The following is a 15482-nucleotide window of genomic DNA, read 5'->3' as shown; positions in this document are numbered from 1 at the left end:
AGCTTCGGTATGAAATCCAAATGGAAGAGTACAACCTGAGGCTTTAATCAGCAAAGCATCACAAGATGCTATTTCTTTTCACCCTGACAGTGAAAGGATTAAAAACCTAATACTTATCTATCTTCTGAGATTTTCAGTTATTACTGTCATTTAAATGTAGCTGGAAAGGAAGTTAGAAATCTTCTTGTCACATGGAACGCAAGAATAAACCTTGGTTAGAGAAACTTGAAATTGAATCTAGCACAACATCCTCATTCTTATGCTATTCTATTATTGTTACAATATTACTCTTAACTTATATTTACCATTGATTCCAACATTTGTTGTCAATAGACTGCATATGGGTAAAGGAAAGAATAATGTGGTTGGGTGTGGTGGCTCACACCTGTAATCTCAGCACTTTGGGAGTCCAAGGTGGGTGGATCACTTGAGACCAGGAGTCAGAGACCAGCCTGGCCAGCACAGCAAAACCCCGTCACTACTAAAAATACAAAAAAAAAAAAAAAATAGTTGAGTGTGGTGGGGCATGCCAGTAATCCTAGCTACTTGGGAGGCTAAGGCATGAGAATTGCTTGAACCCAAGAGGCGGAGGTTGCAGTGAGCTAAGAATGTGCCACTGCACTCCAGCCTGAGCAACAGAGTAAGACTCTGTCTCAAGAAAAGGAGAAAAAAAGAAAAGAATGACGTAACTGTACACTACTCATTCCTCCATTCAATGGCATACTCCTTGTGGGCTGGGATCAAGCCATGCATCTCTGCATTCTCTTTAATATCTACTACGGTTGGGTAAATTGAGTAAGATACCTGCAACGTACTCAGCAGAGTGCCCAGAACACAGTAAGAGCTAAGTAAATGCTTCTATGTTTGCTTTTGTTGTTTTGATTCTAATATGAGTACTATTAGTATAAAATGTGCTGCATAGGAAATTCTTAATATATTTTGATTTTCATTGCATTATACAATAAAATAATATAATGCATACCTTTAAAATCAATTTATATTTGAAGGAACATTTAAAAATTACGGAGATCTTATCTGCTTAAGCCACTTTAAATAAGTGCATAAAGTGAAAGATTTCAATTAGTTAAAAATTAGCCAGAAAATTTCTTCTTAAGTGTATGAAAAGTCAATAGACCTGGGATATATGATTCATAAAGGTAATCTTTCTGAAAACAATGTAAAGTCTTATATAATATGAAGTCAGGTAAGAGACCAAGTTTCTCTAACCTGATCCTTAGGTAAGAATCAACATTAAAAACTGCAGTGACCACTGTATTTTGTAGCTTGGTGTCCACACCATTAGGCAAGGACTATAAATCCTAAAAACAGAATATTATTTCCTTTAGATCTTCCACAAAGAAAGAATATCAAAACACCCACACACACACACACAAAAGAATCACAGTCTGTTTTTTTCTGATGTTTTCAACCATGTTAAAGATTTTCTTTTCTTATATTTTACAAGCTCTACAGCACCTTTCCCCTTGTTACTTTTGTGTGGTATAATTAGCATATAATTATGCACTCTTTCACACTGGAAAGACGATTCTCTTATTAATGACCCTTTGGAAAGTTCTTTATTATTTATCTTTGAAAGTGAGTCTGAAATCAAAAGGCTTGTATGACTTTTCCTTTCCTTCTGTTTAACTTAGGAGATCTTAAAAGTAATAAAAGAGACGGTTATAGATGTCACAGAAAGTCACAAATTTTCCACCTTTAGACTGAGAAATGGGGTTTGGGAAACAACTGTTGCATCTTCCACTGTTTCCAAATTAAATGCTTGGGTGTGTGAAGAACAGGAATGCAACAAAACACTCATGTTCCAAAAAGGACTCCTTATTCTTTACCTTTTCCCCCTGTTAGAACCAACAGGAAATGGGTCAGAACCAAAAAGCTTCCAGAATCCAATACAAAAACAGAAGAAGAGTATAATTCACGTTTGTAGTAAGTACAATGTAGGCTCAAAATTAGTCTTAAGTGGAAAAATCACTCAGACCCTGATTTGTAGTCAATTCGGGAAGGTGCCACTCATCTTTGCTGAGGCCATGCAAGCCTTATTACTACTTCTGGCTGACTGCTATTTATTTAACAGGCTTACCCAAGCACTCCAGATTGGCTATGGGCCATTATAAGGGAGAGTGTACGTTATTGCAAATTTTAATTATTTCTCAAGCCATTTTGCTTGCAGTGATAATCCCATAAGACCAACATATCTTGCATAAGCAAAGCAAATAGCTTTTTGCTAAGACAGCTCTTGAGTTAGTTGTAACCTATTCCTACATAACTTCTGGCCTTTCCAATTGCGGCTGGGACCTGCCAAATCAGGAGTTCAATGGCTTTTTGGTTCATGGTGATCACAACCACATTATTGAAAACAGACATATGGACAGTAATACCAATGATTAAAATAATGACTCAAATTTGTTTTCAAAAACAGCGCTATTTATGCACGATGGAAACACTTCCACTATCTACCTCTATTCAACATTTCCTCTATCCAACACTTCCACTGTGGGCAAAGTAATACATGCCTAGAGCTATTTTAAGAATTTTTCTTATCTCCTCCACTTTTTGCACTATTTCAGTGGAGATGGCCGAGCAATAATAGCCTGATGACCTTGAAAACTTTTTGCTTCATTTGTAGCATCAGGGAAATTTGCCCGAATTGTTTTGTGGGCCAAACTTAATCGCACATTTTTGCCTTTCTATTTGGAATGCCATGGGGTTCCTTTGGTTGAAAATGTCTAAGTAGCTCAATTTTCACAAGGAACATTTTTCTTGTGAAGGAAAGAAAGGATAAGAATTTACTTTGGTTGTCCTCAAGAAGCTGCTTCTTTCAAGTCTTTCTCTCTCTTATATATGATGATTTTTCTTTTCAAAATGGGAGTCACAGACTCTTAGAAATAGGAATATCTTAAAAGAAACTAAATCTAAACACCTACTGTTGCATGAATACCCTCTATAATGTCTTAAATAAGGTCCTCCATTACCAGCTATTCTTTGGGGCAAAAGAGATGAAAGAAAAATAGAAAGTGCTATCCTCTATATAGAGGATAATGTCTTATAACTAAAATAAATTATAGGATGTAGATGTGATTTTCCCTACTCATGAGTTCTCAGTCTCTCTTCCACCTTGTTTCATTACATTTGGAAGAATTTGTGAAGCAGACAACTCCATTTTAAATTTGGGTCATTGAGAATATGGTCAACAGGCCAAAAGGCAGTAAAACAGCACTTCCAAAAAATTTTTTTTTTTCCATGAGAATTTAGACTGCATGGTCTTGACCTTTTCATTTCAATGATCCAGAAAGTTAGAGATATTTTTAAAGGTCGACCTCATAAGAAAAGAACTATAGGATACTTTTATCATTATTGCTTAAGAATAAGTTAAATTATTAGTACAAAGTACAGGTTAAAAGATTGGGTTTTGGAATGGAACTATGTGTTTTGAAACCTGGCTTCCTAATTATTTATCTATAAGTCCTTGGGAAGTTACCTAACCTTTGGAAGTTTTGGTTTACTCATCTGTAAAAGGAGATAATAACACTATCTTCCCACTGGGCTATTAGGAAGGTTAAGTGAGCTAATTCATGTAAAGCATTTTGTTCAGTGTATGGCATATGTTTTAAGCATACAATAAATAATAGCTTCCCCTTGTTCACTGAAGTAATAAAAACAAAGAATTTGGTAGTCAAGAGCTCACAATTTTAAAAATTTGCTTCAGAATCTTAAAACGTTAACCAATTTCCTTAAGTCCTGTTTTTGGACTGAGAATTAATAGTGCTAGGGAAAATATTTTCATGGTATAAATACCTTATAAGGAAAATTTACATTGCCAGAATGTTTTTAACAAATTAATACGTATTATATTATGTGCTAGCTCACTGAATAATATAATTATCCTAATTGATCATGCATCCAATAGGTTTTGAAAAGGTGTGACACTTAGCTAACAGGTTAGAGTCAAGAATAATCTCATGAAATATGTTTTTATTCATGCCATTTGAAACTTAGTCACTTCTGTGTGGTGATCAGTCAATGTATTAAATATATTACTTGGCAGACTAAATTACATATCTAGATGAGATTATAAAATAAGCCTCTCGTATATGTCCAGACAAGGTTTAAAAGTCTGCTATATCAAATAGCGTTGTAAATTAGCCAGTCTCTACTTTAATGTTACTTTTTATAAAACATCAATTTATACCATTATTCTGATCTATTCTTAAACATTCAACTCTAATTTATAGTATGCTTTTCCTAAAAGCAAAACAAAACAAAACCTTCCTTTGCTAATTCTATAAAGAAGAGAATTCAAATTCTGCCAGTCTGGAATACCCATGTGGCGAATTAGGAAATCAAGGAACAAAGCTATTTTTCAGTTGTCTACCATCACCCAGAGGTCAGTAATTACGAAGCTGAAATACATCAGTGTCTTAAGAATATTCTTTTTGTATTGATCCTGAGAATCTGAAACTCTTCCTAGTAGCCCATTACAATAATGGTAAACCTTAACCACTAGAAAACTATTTAATGATTCAGAAATCAGGGACATCAAAATAATTACTTCCATAAAACTAAAAGAATCTCAGTTAAAAACCTGTATTAAAAGTAATATATAAAATAATGTTTTCAGAATTTATTTAGATTACTATACATCAGAAAAATAAACGATTGGGGTCACCTTCCCAGAATTTAGCATGCCTCCTCAGTGGGGAAAGGAGGTTCACATTGCCCTTAGCATTTTATAAAGGAACAAACAGTGTTTATTGATCAGATAATATGACAGGTGATGGTAATCTATGGAAGATGTTGTTCTGAGTGAAATAAAAATGGTCTATGAAAAAAGTGAACTAAGAAAAAAATGGGGAAAACATATCTTGCAAAACTATACTCTTCCATTCTACAATTGCCACTTAAATTGGTTACTGCGCATGCTCCGTTCTCTATTAATTCAGAGACATTCTGTTTTCCCAAGCTGGCTGTCCACTTACCCTAGTTGTTTTGACTTTATTCCCAGAGGAACAGCTCCATCCTTTCCGATCCGGAAGAACTTTACATTCTTCTCCCTCTAGACATGGCTGCATATGGCACCACCATTTCTGTTCCACTATTGAAGCTATAAGAGAGAAAAAAATTGACTCAACATTTTCTTCTTAGGACTTATTTCTCTTGTTCACCTTTAAAGAGGAACAAAAGCCACTAATTTTTCCTACCAGTGGGAATACAGGTATCGGAGGTATGCCTTTCTTTTTGTTCAAAAGGACAAAACCTTTCAAGATTTTCTAACTAAAATAATTTTCTTTAAAAAAATTTTTTATTTTATTGTAATGAGAACACTTAACACGAGATCTATCCACTTAATAAAATTTTAAGTGTAGAATGCAGTATAGTTAACTATAGGCACAATATTACAGGATTTTCATGTGAAAATAGACTTCATGAAAGCTAACATATTGAAAATAAACTATGCAAATGTGTATATGCACCAATTTATATAAACATATAAGAAAATGGACCTATGACCAGTTTAGAGTCAACACTTTATAATCAATATAATATTCCCATGAATAAGATGATCATCAGGAGGGTCAGAGTTATCATAATCTTTTTAACTGTGTGCTATAACCTTATCACAAACAATATATTATAGTAATATGAGCACTTAACAAATTACTATTTATGGTAACATCAATTAAATAAATGCATATAAAGATTTATGTCCTACTATAATTAGGTGAACCCTCAAGGAAAAAAATTAATATGTTATTGCATCATCATAAAAGTTGATATTTTATGTGAATTCTATCCACAACTAAATATTCACTCATATACATGGTGCTATTTTTTTTAATTCTTAAGAATATCCACGGCTTTAAGAACCCATAATATTAAATCATCCATTTTCATCTTTCCTTTTCCAATTAATTTACACATACTCCACCTCCCACTGTCCACCAAGAAATCAACATGTCATGGTATCAAAATAAGATGCACATTAATTTAATGGAACCTCATTATAATGCCTTTTGTAACAGAACTGCATAATATTTTAGACCTCTTTCCAGAGGATTTTAGATTTCAAAATGCCACCCCAATATTCTAGTTTCAACTTATTATGCTATTTGTAGTATGTTCACCCAGGATTGACCCCCCATTGAGAGCATTATAGTGGGGTTCCAGTTCTAAGACATCCTTGGCTGTGCTGTCACAATAAGGAATGGAAGAAGTCACACCATCCACACATGATGGAGCAGCTCGCGTGGTGCCTGCCACCTGCCCGGGGAAGCATGAGCACTTGACTGTCTGTGACCGTTCTTCTATCTTGTTCTTATTACAGCATCTGTGGAGTGCCACGACCTCACAAGTTCCCGTTTTAACATGGTGAGCTACACAAACAAAAACAAAAGATAAGACAACATTGAGAAAGCTTTGGACACTTCCCCCCACCCTCCTTTTTAATTAGCAGTACATTAAATATAGCTCTATAAGGGGTCCACCATGCATGAAACGAGAAATACAATGATGCTAACTCCATAATGCAGATTTGATTTCTTTTCTAAATGCAGTAGGAACATTTCTGTCAGTGAATGCTTGGTAAAGCAGGAACAATTAGTGACTAGATTAGAATAAGCTGTTAAAAGTCTGATACAGAAGCAGTATGTGCCGTCATCAAAAACATATTCATTTGCATATGACTTTTTAATGCCTTTTTGTTCAATGTGTTAATCAAAGTAAAATAATCCTCTGGCCTAGGTACCCTGCAATGGGACTGAGGCTAGCCCCATTCTCAAAGCGGGTGGTTGCTGATAAAGCTTGTGTTCTTCTAGGGGAGAGTAAGAGGACTAGGCAGAAAGTGGAGGCAGACGGTGGGCACCCACATCCTCGGTATTCTTCTCCTCAATTTCCCTGAAAATGAATAAATCCAGTGATTCTTGAAATTGCCACCAGAACCCAGAGTCATTCCTTTCCATTTTGCCTGAGAGGGCAACTGCCACCAAATGGTACCATGAACTTGGATAATTCATATCTAGCAGCCAATTGCCTATAAACCCAGTCCAATAAGCTGTCAGGCTTCCATACTCATTTTGTCAACCTTGAATAAGGCCACAAAGTGTGTTGGGTTAATGAAAATTTTGGACCTTACTCATTATATTATGATAAGATTCTAGTTTGTCTTCATTATTTTTTCAGCATTTCTTCTTCAAATAGTAATCGTGGTATATTGCCTTGATCTTGGTATGTTATCTATTACGCATGGGCAGCTGAGTTTTTTTCATGTCTAAAAGAGGGATATTAATAGCACAATCTTCATAGGATTAACTGAGGATTAAATGAGTCATGTATAAAGTGTTTAGGACACTGCCTCCCCATAGCAGGCACTTCTGTAAGTGTTAGCTATTTCTATTGTTGTTAACATTTGATCTTGGTAAAAATCATGTTAGTGGCATGAAAAAAATAAAAGCATCATTGAAGTAAGTTTAGTAGAGAAGGAAAGATAAGGTTGTTATAGTTATAAAAAGTCTTTCAAGGAGTTTCTCTGGGAAGGGAGAAAGGAAATGCAGCAAGAGCTGGAATGAATCATGGGGTCAAGGGAATTTTTTTAAATGGATGCTTTAAAAGCATGTTTGTTTGCTGGAGTGATCTAGTAGAAAGGGAAAATGACAACACAGGAGAGAAAATAGATCATTAACAAAGAATGTTCTTAAGAAAGAAAAGTAAATTGTGACCCAGGGCCCCTGTAGGGTTGGCATTAGATTTGTGTGAGGACACAATCCATTTTAACAAGAGGAAGGTGGGATATGTAGAGAGTCAGGTAGATGTGAGTGGGTTCAGTGGTGAGAAGATAAGGTAGTTTCTTACCTGATTTCATCTATTTTTCCTATGAAATATGGCAGCTCTTAGAGAAGAAAAAAAGAGGGTCTGAAATAGATACCTAAGAAAAAGTGAATTTACCAGGAAAGAGTGGTAGGAATACCTGGCAGGGAGTTAGCTGATGCACACTGTCAATTGCAGAGAACACAGCAGAATGCGAGATGGAGGGAGATTGCAGAGCAGAGTGGAGAAAAACATCTCTAAGATTATAGATTTCTGGGGATGCTTGGACTTCTGAGAGTGATTTAGGGAACCAGGGATGTGAGTCATGATGGGATTACTCCTCTAAATCTCTGAATGAAGCCAGGGAAAGATGATTAGGGCTTCTTCAGGTAGTGACATTAGTAGGCAGATCACTAAGCTAAGATAGCTTCTAGGAGAACATTATGGTGGCTGGGGCTCTGTTCTCTTCCACGGTCCTATCACAGCCAGGAGCACATGGTGAGTTTCCCCTGATCTCTCCTCTGAAAAAAGAGGTACCATTCTAGCACCAAGGCTAGTTTCCTTCTGTATTTCAAGGAGATTTTATTATATGTTGAAAAAGAAAGGAGAAGTGAAAACTCATCTGTTTTCCATTTCCTTACAAAATCAAAATTTATTTCTATTTTGCCTGACTAAATAAACAAGAGGACAAAGTAACTGTGGCAGTCATTAGTCCTGCTGACCAAGTATGTCCTGTTTTCTCCCTTCTGGACAAAGGTTGTACTGTACTTCTCCACTCCATTTAATTTAGATGTAAGGGCATGACTTGCTTTGTTCAATGAAATGAAAGTTAAAGTAATATGGGCCACTTATGAGGAGAAACTAACAATATCAATTCTATATGAAAGCTTTAAGAACTACTGTGTAATTCAGCATGTTTCTCCCCACCAGCCAGAGCAACCAATTATGTTCTTGATAGCGGAGGCCATGTCAATCTGAATCCCCAACTGAAGAGACATGGAACAGACTCAGCATGGATCATGATGGGCATATGAGTGAGAAACAAAGCCATGTTGTTATAAGCCTCTAAAATTAGGATGTTGTTTGTTACTGCAACCAACTCAGCCTACTATAACTACAAGGTAGTAATTTCACTGCTTCTCAGATTGTTCAGCAGGGTACACTTTCCAAATGTATTAGTTGGAGAATAAGTCAGTGAAGCATGATATCTCAAAGCCCAAATCATCCTAGCTTATTTGAGCCAATGCAGAGTCAAGGTGAAAAAGAAAATATTTAAATATTCATATAATGTGAGGGGTTCTGAGAAATTATTCTACGATGGGATAATGACATTGGGTAAGTTTGGCATGCCAGAGCTCTGGTGAAGAAAGTGTGCCTCTTTCTTCTTGGAAGAGAAAGGAGGTGAAATGATGATCACAGGGCACAATGGAGAGAAGGGAAAGAGAGGTATGCCCTCCTTCAGAGAGCATGATGCTAGATGTTAGGAGATTAATAGTAAAGTTGACCAGGAAGGGAAAAATGGTAGCCTGATAGATGCAGGGCTTTCCTGCCCTGTGCTTTTTTTTTTTTTTTTTCACTGCCTATGAATAAAATGTGCAAACATGCAGGAGTTTCCTGGTGAGAAATGAACTTTGTAAAAATCTCTCTCAGCCTTTGTCCTTCTTATTAAAACTGAAGGTGTAAAACTTTTTATGGGGAAGAGAAGAGAGGTAACCTTTTAAAAACAGAATAGATGATAGATACAGATAGCTAAATGTATACATAAAATAGATGACAGATAATCTTGTGCTCAAAAACTTTGAAGGCATTGGTAGGAAAAAATATCAAAAAAATATATATATATATGCGCAAGTAAATATGTCAAGTGAAGTGAGATACTTCAAAGAGGGAAATTAGTCTAGCAGGATTTGAACATGAAATATGTATGCATACATTTAGTTTTCTTATTTGTCTGCTGTATATCTTAAAGTCTTGTTATGATAACCAAATTCTTGTAGACAAAGACTAATTTTTCATGTAAACTGCTCAGCATGTGGTATGTGTTTAATAAATGGTAAACAAGCAATTTAAAAAGATAAAACTAATTCCTGTGGTTTTTCTTTAAAAGGTTAATGAGACGGTAGGAAATTCAAGCAGTTACTAGAATTCTCTACACAGATTCAGACAGAGCTTGTGATAAACTAACCTAACCGAATATTAGTGCTTTCCAAATTAACAAAATAGGCTTCACAGAAGATCAGTTAGCATCATATTAAAATGATGCAAGACCCCCTGGAGAAGATTTAAATGAAAAAGAACAAACAAACAATTTTATTCATGTCACAATTCCCAAGTCACCAAAAAAAAAAAAAAAAAAAAAATTCTGATATTTTTCCTCCATGGATGTGATGCATAAACACAAAGTATTCCCTCCTACTTTTTTGCGAAATGACAGCAAAGACATATAGATTTCATTAAATTCTCATGAAACAGGGATACAAAGTCTTACCCAGCTCTAACTGCTGCCTTCCAAGGTTATGGCCCTTATGTCTCATTTCAACAATAGGACCTTTGGCTCTATGGTGCCCCAGAAACAAGGCCTTAAGATACTGCCTCTTAAATCATATCTTCGATTTCTAAATACTTTCTGAAGCTATTATGACTGGTATATTTTGAAACGAAGTCCCATAGGCATTTCACCAAAACCTTTGCTTCAAGCTGCTTTATGTAGTGAAAGAAACTTATTCATAAGAAAGAAAATCAAATTAAATGACATTTGATTTATATAGGCATAGATTTTTAAAAATTATATATAATAATATTCATTGCATTATATATACATAATATGGTCACATCTGATTGATCACTTGTGAACCAACCATAAATACATGGGTATGAAATATGGGTTCACAGTAGAACAATATTTATGCAAATTATTCACCTTAAGTAGTAGTTGCTGGCCGTAGCTTAATATGAGCACTAACTTATGTATATTACATTCTATATGTGAAAATAATTTATACACTCTATAAGCCATTTATGAAACAATGGTGATTGCTAATATTGACTGAATATTTATCGTGTGATGAGCATTATTTCATTTTACCAATACAATAACCAGTGACAAGGAAACTATACCTCCAATTTACAAGGGACACAGAAATGTTAAGAGACATGGAAACGTAAGTTGCCCAAGGTAAAATATTGAGTAAGAAACAAAATTAGGGATAAGAATCTAGATAACTTGGCCGGGCACGGTGGCTCACGCTTGTAATCCCAGCACTTTCGGAGGCCGAGGCGGGTGGATCACAAGGTCAGGAGATCGAGACCACGGTGAAACCCCGTCTCTACTAAAAATACAAAAAAAATTAGCCGGGCGTGGTGGCAGGCGCCTGTAGTCCCAGCTACTCGGAGAGGCTGAGGCAGGAGAATGGCGTGACCCTGGGAGGCGGAGCTTGCAGTGAGCCGAGATCACACCACTGCACTCCAGCCTGGGTGCCTGGACGACAGAGCGAGACTCCGTCTCAAAAAAAAAAAAAAAAGAATCTAGATAACTTACTTCCAGAAATCATGATCTTGACCATTATCTTATAATGCCTGATATGGTTTATATCTGTGTCCCCACTCAAATCCCATGCTGAAATGTAATCCCCAGTGCTGAAGATGGGGCCTGGTGGGAGGTGATTGGATCATGGGGCAGTTCCTAATGGTTTAGCACCATCCCCCTAGTCCTGCTCTTGTGAAAGAGATCTGGTTACTTAGAAGTGTGTAGCACCTCCCCCCTTGCTCTCTCTTCCTCCTGCTCTGGGCATGTGAGACGTCTCACTCCCGCTTTGCTTTCTACCATGATTGATTGTAAGTTTCCTGCAGCCTCCCCAGAAGCCTAGCAGGTGGCCAGCATCATGCTTGCTGTACATCCTGTAGAACCATGAGCCAATTAAACCTCTTTTCTTTATAAATAACCCAGACTGAGGTATTTCTTTCTAGCAGTGTGAGAACAGACCTTTCTGTGCAAGAAAGACCTTTCTATGCCTTCCTGAAGTTCTAAACCCATGCACCAGACTCCAATTCCAGATTATGTGGAGGAATGCAGTAAGTGTATCACTGTCCTTACACATAGTGCTTGATAACCTTGAAAGAGCCTAGCTTGACCTATAATATATTTGAATAAACTCTAAAGCAAGTTTATTCATTTTCCAAAGAATTGGTTTGTTCACCTCTAAAATGGCTTTCTAGAGTCTTTATGAAAAACAAATGAGATAATGTGTGTGAACCTGCCTTGAAATTATATATTACTTAAATGTTAATTACCTTTATTTTTATGATTAGTGTAATTAATGAATATCAAAGTAATGCAATAAGCATATAAGCTGCAAAGAAGTGGCTGTTTTTTCACTGCATAAATGTCTTCTTTTGAGAAGTGTCTGTTCATGTCCTCTGCCCACTTTTTGATGGGGTTGTTTGTTTTTTTCTTGTAAATTTGTTTGAGTTCATTGTAGATTCTGGATATTAGCCCTTTGTCAGATGAGTAGGTTGCAAAAATTTTCTCCCATTGTGTAGGTTGCCTGTTCACTCTGATGATAGTTTCTTTTGCTGTGCAGAAGCTCCTTAGTTTAATGAGATCCCACTTGTCGATTTTGGCTTTTGTTGCCATTGCTTTTGGTGTTTTAGACATGAAGTCCTTGCCCACGCCTATGTCCTGAATGGTATTGCCTAGGTTTTCTTGTAGGATTTTAATGATTTTAGGTCTAACATATAAGTCTTTAATCCATCTTGAATTAATTTTTGTATAAGGTGTAAGGAAGGGATCCAGTTGCAGCTTTCTACATATGGCTAGCCAGTTTTCCCAGCACCATTTATTAAATAGGGAATCCTTTCCCCATTTCTTGTTTTTGTCAGGTTTGTCAAAGATCAGATAGTTGTAGCTATGCGGCATCATTTCTGAGGGCTCTGTTCTGTTCCATTGATCTATGTCTCTGTTGTGGTACCAGTACCATGCTGTTTTGGTTACTGTAGCCTTGTAGTATAGTCCAAAAAACACATGAAGAAATGCTCCTCATCACTGGCCATCAGAGAAATGCAAATCAAAACCACAGTGAGATACCATCTCACACCAGTTAGAATGGCCATCATTAAAAAATCAGGAAACAACAGGTGCTGGAGAGGATGTGGAGAAATAGGAACACTTTTACACTGTTGGTGGGACTGTAAACTAGTTCAACCATTGTGGAAGTCAGTGTGGCGATTCCTCAGGGATCTAGAACTAGAAATACCATTTGACCCAGCCATCCCATTACTGGGTATATACCCAAAGGACTATAAATCATGCTGCTATAAAGACACATGCACACGTATGTTTATTGCGGCACTATTCACAATAGCAAAGAGTTGGAACCAACCCAAATGTCCAACAACGATAGACTGGATTAAGAAAATGTGGCACATATACACCATGGAATACTATGCAGCCATAAAAAATGATGAGTTCGTGTCCTTTGTAGGGACATGGATGAAACTGGAAAACATCATTCTCAGTAAACTATCACAAGGACAAAAAACCAAACACCGCATGTTCTCACTCATAGGTGGGAATTGAACAATGAGAACTCATGGACACAGGAAGGGGAACATCACGCTCCGGGGACTGTTGTGGGGTGGGGGGAGGGGGGAGGGACAGCATTAGGAGATACATCTAATGCTAAATGACGAGTTAATGGGTGCAGGAAATCAACATGGCACATGGATACATATGTAACAAACCTGCACATTGTGCACATGTACCCTAAAACCCTAAAGTATAATAAAAAAAAAATAAATAAATAAAAAAAAAAACAGAAAAAAAAAAAAAAAAAAGAAGTGGCTGTTAGAGGAAGTTATCTACTTTCTATAGAAGTTCTAATTTCATTATATATATATGTAGTTAGTTGTGTTGACATGAAATGGCTATTAAAAAATCAATCTGACATCAAATCTACAAAAGAGAGTAAATTTAGCATCAAGTTGTGAATTTGTTCCTGCTTGGTTTCCTCTCCACTAGATTTCAGTTCTTATTTGCATTCTGATTTGTCTCATTGATTCTGAAATTTTGTTTGTCTCTATATACTCCTATTTAATAGTTAACCCAGCCTGACTAGTTCCCTGGAGAATCTATATTATACCTTCTAAGGAGAAATAAAGCATCACCTACATGCCTCAATAGGCAACTGAAATGCAAGCTAGTTAGTGGATTTAGGTTTCTGTAAATCATTTTGAATTGAAAAAATGTGCTGAAACAAAAACTTTCTGAGACAGCTAATTTCTCACTTTAATTCATTAGAATGGGAAAATAGCTCATTTTTTTAGACTTTCATGCTGAAGCAATCTAATTAAAAGAAATAGTAATTTAAATAGCTCAATGAAACTTCAAAAGTTCTCATAATTTATGAAGTCAGGATGATCAGGAGGAAACAACCAAGTGCCGATCACATGTTTACAAATTCTGTTTTTTAAAACTGTTCTACTTTTATATGGAAAAAAGAAAATGAAATTTTGGGGTGGGAAAAGATTGCCACTAAAGAAAGGATAATAACAATAAAATTTCAATTTAGCAGTATGGTCTCTATTAACAAAAGCAAATTCTCAACCAGAGAATGTCCCCCAGTCTCTTTTAAGAGAAAGCAACAAAACCAAGGAAGATTCACTCATGGGATAATGCTTAGATTCTTTGCCCCTCACCTCAGTCATGAATATCTTCCCACCCACATTTAAAATGACAGTTGATGTTAAGAAAGGTGTATCTAAAGGAATAAGTGGTCCCTTTATACACTGTCCAGCAACTTCTGCTTGTAAGGCCTGTTCTGGAAAAGAGGTACGAGACCACTGAAATCCATCTCTTTGGAAATTTAAAGTAAAAGCTGCAGAACAGACACATGGAAATTGACACATGAGCCAAAAGTATATCTGGTATCAGGAGTCAGGTAACCCACGGAAAGCTTCGTGCATGCCTCACAGTAAAGAGGGGTGGCACTCGGAGGAAGCAATCAGGAAAGGGAACCAAGCACAGCAGCAAAGAGAGGTCAGAGAAAAGGGAGCAGGTGGTCCATGAGCTGCCTTGGTGTATGCTCTTCTGCAGATTTTACTGTTTTTTTTCTGAATTCCTGAAAACATTTTCCAGAATATGTTTCAATTGGCCCCCTTTTTTTTCGTGAGGTAACTTGATGATGTCTCTGTTCCTTGATCCAAAACTGTGCTGACTAAATGATTTCTTTGTTTAAATTAAAGTTATAATTAACAAAAGCTCATTATCAGCCAGAAGTATTCTCCACCTTCATTTTTAAGAGGAAAAAGACAAATTACTACCTTCTAAGTAGGATTCAGGAAACATAATCTAACAGTCACACTTCCTACATTTACCTCATACTGAAAACTGATACTTCAAATGATGTTCCTAAGTCCATTTACAACTACAATAAAGGAGAAATGGTCCATTTCAGATTAGATGATAGATAGATATATCGATAGATAGATAGATAGATAGATAGATCGATAGATCGATAGATAGAGATATTGATAGATGATATATCGATCGATAGATAGATACATCGATAGATATATCGATGGATAGATATATCGATAGATATATCGATAGATATGTCGATAGATATGTCGATAGATAGACAGATATGTCGATAGATATATCGATAGAT

General features: G+C 36.2%; 1 protein-coding gene across 12 annotated transcripts in view; it reads right to left on the bottom strand.

Moving 5' to 3' along the window:
- TAFA2 (TAFA chemokine like family member 2) overlaps window positions 1–15482 on the bottom strand; it is a 575512-nt gene that overhangs the window by 41306 nt on the left and 518724 nt on the right. For 11 of the 12 annotated variants that reach the window (XM_055248653.2, XM_063620055.1, XM_063620054.1 and 8 more), the window contains 2 exons: window positions 6237–6389; window positions 4995–5119 (listed from right to left, as the gene is read on the bottom strand). In XM_055248653.2, coding sequence (XP_055104628.1) covers window positions 4995–5119; window positions 6237–6389 — 278 coding nt within the window. Of the gene's footprint in view, window positions 1–4994; window positions 5120–6236; window positions 6390–12108; window positions 12636–15482 lie in introns of those variants that run through there. The other variant, XM_063620053.1, reaches the window with a different exon arrangement.

The sequence above is a fragment of the Symphalangus syndactylus genome, chromosome 17, assembly GCF_028878055.3.
Source record: "Symphalangus syndactylus isolate Jambi chromosome 17, NHGRI_mSymSyn1-v2.1_pri, whole genome shotgun sequence".
NCBI classification, from domain to species: domain Eukaryota; kingdom Metazoa; phylum Chordata; class Mammalia; order Primates; family Hylobatidae; genus Symphalangus; species Symphalangus syndactylus.
This window is presented reverse-complemented; position numbering and strand designations above follow the sequence as displayed.